The following is an 8,913-nucleotide window of genomic DNA, read 5'->3' as shown; positions in this document are numbered from 1 at the left end:
TTTAGGCTTTCTGACCCCAAGACTCAACTAATCTCTGCGATTCTCCAGCTGTGATCCTTGAAGAGTCTTCGGCCACTCAAAGTCTGCGTTAGGGCGATATAGACACGTCCTCTTCCAGGCAGATTTGTAACATCTTTAGTTGATTGGAACTTAATTATTGCCCTGATGGTGGAAGTCTTTAGCATATTTCTTACAGCCACTTTCTATTTTGTGAAGCTCGACAATCTTGTTCTGTACATCAGAACTATATTCTTGGGTTTTACTCATTGCGATAGATGATTAAGGGAATTTGGTTGGAGTTCCTCATATTTATAATCCTGTAGGACAGGAAGTCATGGCTGGACAATTTCATGATCTTGAGATTTTCCCCCCACTTTCAATTGTTTTACTTCAATGATAGGTTAGAATTTTGTGAATTTTTTTTGAATGAAATATCAAAAGGATAACCAATGCAGATTTATTTCCACAGCTGCCTTTGCTCATATTTAGGTTACTAAGGGTGCCAATATTAGTGAAGGGCACTGTAACTAGTAGTGCCTCTTACAGTATTACCAACACAAGGAAGGAACTTTATTTTACAGTCATGTCCTACGTCTCATAAGCTTGTACTACTAATAATTATTATAATAACTGGGTATAATAACAACTAGGAACTAACTCTGAATCTACACTAACCTTATCCCACGTAGTTACCTTATACTACCCAGTATTTTCTTAGTTAAGTACACACATTGTAAAAAGTGCAACCAAAATTTTATTAGCAAAAATATTAACTGAATACCAATGAATACTATGAATGGATGAAGACATAAAAAGTGCACAAGATGCAAGTGATTGTGTTGGATGTTGAGTTATCTTATGAAAAGAAACGGTTGTTTTTCTTAAACTAATAAAAAGAACTTTGAGGCAAACAAGTGAAAAATAAATTTTATTAACTGGTATCAGCTATATAATATCTAATGTAAATTAGAAAATCATATACCAATAATAAACAATGCCAAGGTATATGGAAAGAGGTTTAAGACACATTTGCCTTCTACATGGTCAAGTGAGCAGTGTAGTTAGGGTAAGCAGTCCTTTTAGGCTTTTAAACAACCTATCGTACAGATTGAAACCAGTGTGTATGTTAAGCGTACACAGAGTGACTCAGTGAAGGGTCGGATGATGTGCCATGAAATCAACATCACAAAATTCTACAAAGCAATGTCAAGGTGTCAGTCTGTGAACTGAAGCCCTAAACACACACATAAAGGCTTGAGCAAAGATGCACTGCTGTATCCAAAACCTTCCACGAGAACTTCTCTACCTTATTTTTGATCAGGTACACACCGGGCTCCATTAATAACGGCATTTTGACACAAAGAAAGGAAAACCCTCTCTATTACTGTACATTTACTATTTGAAAGGTAGAATTCAGTATATTTTCTAGGAAATGAACCCACAAATGGCTTTAACCATAGCCACCTTTTAAAGGTCCCATATTTTACACCTTACTGGAGTTTTATTTTAGGTTTTGATGTCCTTAAGAATATATATATTTGAGGTATAAGTACCAAAAACCATCTCAATATATTTTTACAGCTCCTTTCTCAGGAGCTCTGCTGAGAACAGGTCGATTTTGGCCTGTCTAATTAATATTCATGAGCCTCTCTTCTGATTGGCCAGTTGTTTTCTGAGTGACGCACGGCCAGGCCAACCACAGGTAACTAGGGTCAGCCGACGTCACAGCGCTAGCTGGAGGCAGCAAAACAAAACGGAAACTGGAGGCGACCCATTCAAACCAGCGCAGATTCGGCTACATAAGGAGCTTAAAATATCATCTTGTTGTGATGTTTGGTGCCAGAATCGACGTAATACAGCCTCAAATTAGACATTTGATCGCATATCTGCTGCCACTGCCAGACAAAAAACCGACGACAGCTGTGGTGAAACGCGATAAAACGAGCGGACTGGACAGAAACGATCGTCAAAAATGCTGGCTTTTGCAGCGCACACTTCTTATCTGAAAAGGTTCAATAAAGTATTGTCTTTTGTTGTTATGGGCGCGTCTACAGATTTCTTGCCATGTTTCTTGCATCTCACGACTATATTGTGTATGAAGATCATGAAAAAAGCCAGGAAATTTCAGTTTTGACAATATGGGCCCTTTAAAACATCCTTCAAACAATGGACTAAATATCAACTATACAAAAATATTCGAAAATGTCTTCTGTTTTTGAGACCTTTTATGAATTTGTTCTGGGAGTTACTCACCACCCTGATTATGGCGTCTACTACACATTATGAGAACTTATGAGCTACAGAACACATAATATTACACGCGGTGTCTTCAAGCGCAGACAAAAACAGAGGACAGTATTGAAATCGAAATAAAAACAAAATATGTATTCAAGCCAACAAACTACTAACGGTCATACATTTTATTAGATTTGAATAAGCATTTATTTGATATATATATATTAACATTCTTTACGGTCTTGAATAAGGAAAGTGTGAATTGAGCAAGGAAAACAAATTGCTTCGGATTGTTTTATTGCTCCGAAAGGGAAGCATTCACATGGAATATTAGTGCAACATGCCAAAAAAAGGTTTTATGTATTCCATATTTCACTAGAAAATTTCCATAATGTTTTGAAGGTTCTATTTGATTTAATTCCATGTTGCTTTTCCCTTGCCTGCCAAATTACAAGTTTACAATTCCCTGATATTTAAAGCGTTTTAATATTCAGTTACCGATGCCATTATTAAAATGAGTCGCTCGCCACCTGCCATGATTCTTTGATTCCATGTCAAATAACCGAGTTATCATTTTCATTTTGATTAGAGACGCTGCATCTATTGTGCCCTACACAGACTTTGTGGTGACATTCATATGCCTTCATAACTCTTAAATACAATCTTTCTGAAATGACTTGCACGCACCATTACATGCAATGCTATACTGTATATGTCATGCACACTACGTCTCTGATCCGGCCAAGGAGGTTAAAATGTTTTCAAGCATCTAAACCATAGAGACTCATTTCTCACATAACAGCAAGTGAAGTTTTTGCGCTGCACAATCTCCCTTGAATACAGCCACAGATAGTAAACAAACAGCCAGTCATTCTCCCTAGACTGCTGAGGTCTCAGAAGAACAGAAACATGGCTTGACCTCATTTACAATGGCTGGGCAAGACATTAAGGCATCTAAAACATCCACTAATTCATAAGCACTACTAATTGTATGAAATAAAATGGAAGGCCAACAGGGACATAATGTTTTAACTGCAAATACCAAATGAGTGGGACTATTGCATAACATCTGCATAAGATGATTTACTCTGCTTTGGTCCACAATGCAAAACAGTACAATAATAAAGTTCTTGACATCAGATTCAGCTTGTTTTCATTTTATAAAATATAATGCCAGAGAGCAAGTGACCCCTGAAAACGTTTAAAACGGCAATAAATAAAATCCCAATTAACAAAAACAAAATCCTTGAGTCTAAACTATTACTGTAACAAAGCAATCAACTCAATCAAGTTTTACAGTTTTCACTATAATATTCCCAACATAATAGTCGATGTATCCCCAAAGGCATCTGAGTGGTGTGGAGGTCATGTCAACAGGAGAATTATTCCACTGTAAAGAACATCTAAACACACTCTTTAGAAACTAAAAGTCTGACTGAGTAAGAAAAATGGGCGTCTTTAACATGAGAACCTTATAAATGGAGTTTGAGGATTCAATAGACTGAGATGATCACATTCAGATCAGAATCACCAATCCCAAAACTCTCTGAAAAGAAGAGGTGAAAAAGCAGAGAAAGTCAGACCCTCATTACTGAGAACCGCACAGACTTCAGAAGCTCGGTCTGATCTCTGGACTGACTTTGACCTACAGTGGGTTTGTGCTGCGCTTGAATCTCATTGGTTGACAGGATCCTCCAGCAGTCCATACTTGCCTTCAAGTACCTGAACTGTAGCAGAGAGAGCACTGCAAGACAAGACAAGAGACAGGCCCATATTTGATTTGAAGTAGGGATGTACCAAGATGGTTGACTAAATGACTAGTAGACTAGTGAGGTCAACTGATCAGTACTGGATCAAAGAAAATATGTCAAAATATGGTGTGTAACAGATTTATGTAAAATTGAAACAATTATTCAGACCTGTATATATTAAAAGAATAAGTGATCATACTAAATTAACTCATTTGTAAGTCCCTTTGGATAAAAGCGTCTGCAAAATGACTAAATGTTATTATATTTTAAATGATTAAAAACGTCTGAAAACTGACAAATGGATAATACCTCGTGGTTTGAAGGATAGTGGTAAAGATAAAGGGGCCGCACTGTGATCCTTAACCCTTAAATGCATGAATGTTTCGCCAATCATTATTACATATATTCGGGTCTTTAGCGACCCGGACCTATATATCCAGCACGGATGGATCTCTAACTGATGCAATAGCAAAAAACTCTTGATATTTTAAGAACAATTACAGAAGAATAAAATAAAGCATATTTCGTTACCTTTTGAAACTTAAAAGGGTTCAATTTGAGCAGATGATTTAACCATCGCTGTCATCGTCAGAGCGCACTTCCACTGTACATCCAGCATCTGCCTCATATTCACCGGAGAAATGACAAACAACAAGCGCTACTCTACACTGCTCAAAACTCACGTTTGAATCGTCAGTGGCAAATTCTTTAACCCTTAAATGCATGAATGTTTCGCCAATCATTATTACATATATTCGGGTCTTTAGCGACCCGGACCTATATATCCAGCACGGATGGATCTCTAACTGCTGCAATAGCAAAAAACTTTCTTGATATTTTAAGAACAATTACAGAAGAATAAAATAAAGCATATTTCGTTACCTTTTGAAACTTAAAAGGGTTCAATTTGAGCAGATGATTTAACCATCGCTGTCATCGTCAGAGCGCACTTCCACTGTACATTCAGCATCTGCCTCATATTCACGATCTCAACCTATTCTCAAAACTATCATTTTCAATTACTTCATATATTTTGATCACTGGCAGCTTATTCACCACATCCAGCATCAAATGGCAGTGACATTTATATTTCATTGCGTATAGTAATTGCTCTGCAGTAAAGCCATTCAAACCATGATGATATTCGTTTGTTTTATGCCTGCGGTAATTATGAGTGAAACGTCACGTTATCATTGTGTATCAAACAGTGCCACCTTGAGGAAAAAAGATGCATTGCACATTGAGTCATCAGATATGTAAATATAGTCGCACAGGAAAAATACTTACACATTTACATACCTTGGGTCTCTAGTGACCCTATACACTTTGTACAAAATTAATCAGAAAACAGGCACTCTTTTATATTTTACAATTTTTTTCTTGTTCTATTGTTTATAATTAATAGATTGAGGAATACTAAGAAAGTTGATTTCTAACTTCCCGGGTCGCTAAAGACCCGTGGAATGCATTTAAGAGTTAATTGAATCTTTTAATGTCATCTAATGATTATTTTTCTAAATATGACCGACAAGATTTTTTGGTACGTAAAATATCGTTACATTGATATTCTAGTGGGTGTCTTATGTAAATCATGGGGAAAATGTAGCATATCATTTTTTTTCTCTCAGAAAAAAAAGAAAAGAACCCGAACAGGACATATTCTAAAGTGCGGAAAAAAAATTTATGCTGTATTAAACCTTTATTCATCATATGACCCCTTTAATTGAATCTTTTAATGTCATCTAATGATTCTTGTTCTAAATATGACTGACAAGATTTTTTGGTACGTAAAATATCGTTACATTGATATTCTAGTGGGTGTCTTATGTAAATCATGGGGAAAATGTAACATATCATTTTTTTTCTCTGACCTGAACAGGACATATTCTAATGTGCGGAAAAAAATTCATGCTGTATTAAACCGTTATTTTATTATTGCTTGAAACCCCCTTTTTGTTATTGAACTAATTATATATATATATATATATACATACACATACACACACACACGCACTAACACGCCGCTTTTACAAGCTATTGAAAAGCGAGGAAAAGAGGGAACGCCCCCGTCCCCACGGTGATACCAGTATTATCGGTGTTGTCACACGTCGATTAACCGGTGGGAAAATTTCCTCACAGTCACAACCCTAACACACACACACCATTTTGACAACATTTAGAATAAATAATGCAAAGCACTTTTATGAATGTGTATGTATGAATGTTAATATGGTTGCGAATTGCTCACCATCCCGGTCTGATTATACGGTATCTGCTGCACACAGACAGATCCACTACAGTTGAACCCAAACGACTTTTATCTCCAATCGGGCCACCGTCCACCACAACAGCCAGACTGGGCCACAAATCCTCAAACTCCTGCAGAAAACCACCAACACGTCAAACACACACTGTGGCCCATTTAGAAATAACTGAGTTCTGTACTTACGTTAGCAGCAACTGAGCTGGTTTGTGCGCTGACGTTAGCACTGGTGAGAGCAAGCGGCTCGCCGCACATCTGACAGAGACGCCTCATGAACGGATGGTCTGGAACACGAACCCCTATGAGCTACAGCAAACAAAACATTAAATGACACAGTACTGTCCTCTGTTGTTGTCTTTCTTCTGAGATCTACACACATAAAAAGAAGTGTGCTTCATTGTATTAAATGTGCACTTGTAGTGTACTTCAGATTTTAAAAGTACATACCATTTTCTTAACACACTTAAGTACACTTTGTGCATAATGTAATAATGTCAAATGGAAAGGTTTAAGGTACATTTCAAATCAATATTTTAATAATCTTTTGTTGTGCTTTAATGAAGTACACTTATTTTGATGTGTTGAACAACATACTAAAGCACATGAAAAGTACTTGATTATAATTTGTAATTTTGTGTATTTGACATTTAAAGGTAATATTTTAAATGCACCAACCAGACAGCTTCATTACAAAAATGTGAAATTACAAATATATTTAAATACATGACAAGTTTCAATAGAAATGTCATTAAAGTATATTTTAGTTTATCATAAATGCTTGTCAGTACATTCAGCAGTGACACTTTAACCATATTACAAAGATAAATAATTATACAATTACATATGAAAATGTACTTAAGTTCTAATTAAGTGGGTCAAAAAGTTCAACTAATTGCATTTAATATAAATTTAAACTTTACTAATTGTAAATAACATGCAATTATATGTTCAAATACATTCCATTCAGCTCTCACCTAAAGTATATTACTTTCTTAAGAAGTGCTCTTTAAAGTATGCTCAAGTATTCTCTTTCACAAGGGGTATATATTCAAGCAAACAGAGAATAGCGAAAGCAAACCTTGGTAAAAGGATTGAGGTCTCCGTTCAGTGTGGAGGATCTTTCCAGAACTAGTGTAACAGGTCCAGGCAGCAGATCTCGGAGAAGCTCCTCCTTCACAGACACCTTACAGAATCTGAAAGCATTCAGAACCGCCTTGCAACAAATACTGTACTGTCACTCTATCACCATGATACTTTGATATATATTCCATAAGTGCATATGAAGTCACTTAAAATATTTGTTGCAGTCAAATCACCACAGTGCAATGTCAATGTCACTACTATTAAAAAAAAAAAATGAGATGGTACAATTTTCTAATATTTTTGAAAGTCTCTTGATCAAAAATACAGTAGAAAGTATATTGTAAATACAGTAAATAACTATAAAACTACAGCTTTATTGTGAAATATTAATGCAATTTAAAAGAACTGTTTTCTATGCTAAAATGTAATTTATTTCTGTGATCAAAGCCTAATTTTCAGCATCATTCCTCCAGTCTTCAGTGTCACATGATCTTCAGAAATCATTCTAATATGCTGATTTGCTGCTCAAGAAACATTTCTGATTATTATCAATGTTGAAAAAAAGTTGTGCTGCCAAAAATTGTGGAAACTGAGACATTTTCAGGATTCTTTGATGTAGAATGTTCAAAAGAACTTTTGTATCATTATAAAATATCTGCAATTGCAGTTTTTAATAATTTAATGCCTTATTACAGAATAAAAGAAAGAAAAAAACAATAACAAAACATCTTACTGACCCCGAACCTCTCAACAGCAGTGTTGTTTCAGTAAACTGATCTGAGAACTGTGAACTAACCTGTATATGTCCTGTATTTCTCCGACACAGATGGCTAGAGGTTTGTCTCCATTCCTTCCTTTGATATCATAAACTCTCCTGACGGCCACAGAGTTTTGAGCCACACAGGCCAGACCGTAGATGGTGTCAGTGGGAACGGCCACGACCTGCCCCGCTTTCAGAGCCTTGACTGTGGTGCTCAGGAGCTCTGTCCACTCTGTGCTCACGACAAACAACAAATACACCAGATGATTATAAACTACAGGCACATCCCAAGGGCTGATCCTTCACAATACTGACTTCAATTTTCCTTCTTACTGATATATTAGGGCCTATACATTAAAAGGTTTTTATTTTGTAAACGTCTTGTATTTTCAGATCCATCAACACTACATTATGAAGATCACATTTTTTTAAACCCTTGTGCGTCAATTAAAAAAAGTTACATATAGGTCCATAGTGGACAAAAATGTCCATGTCAAAAAACGGTCATAAAAATGTGAAGCTTGGGCCTAAACAAGTAGTGTTCCAAATTTGAGGTTGGTATCTCAAAAAATGAGCTTTCAGTAAGATTTTGTTTGGGCGCACGCAGTACCACATTTTCCCCAATAGATGCCAGCAAAACTCCGCTGGTGCACACAGTGGTTGGATTTGTGATTTGCAGTCGAGTTTTTCTTTCTCAAATATTACAAGAACACACACGCACAATTTTTTTTATGACACGCATACAAACCACACTGACATCCATACCAACACACCCACACAATTATAGCTGCATTATTTATCCAATTGGCTCTATAATATGC

The 8,913-nt window shown here is 36.1% G+C and overlaps 2 protein-coding genes across 3 annotated transcripts in view; one reads left to right on the top strand and one right to left on the bottom strand.

Moving 5' to 3' along the window:
• Positions 1 to 8,913, top strand: part of LOC107756923 (gastrula zinc finger protein XlCGF52.1-like) — a 22,836-nt gene that overhangs the window by 8,667 nt on the left and 5,256 nt on the right. The window lies entirely within an intron of this gene.
• LOC107756924 (yrdC domain-containing protein, mitochondrial-like) overlaps positions 2,406 to 8,913 on the bottom strand; it is a 9,144-nt gene continuing 2,636 nt past the window's right edge. Inside the window, exons 2-7 of one of the 2 annotated variants that reach the window (XM_016574257.1) lie at positions 8,129 to 8,324; positions 7,328 to 7,442; positions 6,436 to 6,555; positions 6,235 to 6,365; positions 3,885 to 3,979; positions 2,406 to 3,781 (exon numbers count right to left, since the gene is read on the bottom strand). In XM_016574257.1, coding sequence (XP_016429743.1) covers positions 3,910 to 3,979; positions 6,235 to 6,365; positions 6,436 to 6,555; positions 7,328 to 7,442; positions 8,129 to 8,324 — 632 coding nt within the window. In that variant the 3' untranslated portion in view covers positions 2,406 to 3,781; positions 3,885 to 3,909. Of the gene's footprint in view, positions 3,980 to 6,234; positions 6,366 to 6,435; positions 6,556 to 7,327; positions 7,443 to 8,128; positions 8,325 to 8,913 lie in introns of both variants that reach the window. The other variant, XM_016574256.1, reaches the window with a different exon arrangement.

The sequence above is a fragment of the Sinocyclocheilus rhinocerous genome, unplaced genomic scaffold (assembly GCF_001515625.1).
Source record: "Sinocyclocheilus rhinocerous isolate Xijiao unplaced genomic scaffold, SAMN03320098_v1.1 scaffold773, whole genome shotgun sequence".
NCBI classification, from domain to species: domain Eukaryota; kingdom Metazoa; phylum Chordata; class Actinopteri; order Cypriniformes; family Cyprinidae; genus Sinocyclocheilus; species Sinocyclocheilus rhinocerous.
The sequence above is the reverse complement of the archived record's forward strand: the minus strand, read 5'-3'. Positions and strand labels throughout refer to the sequence as shown.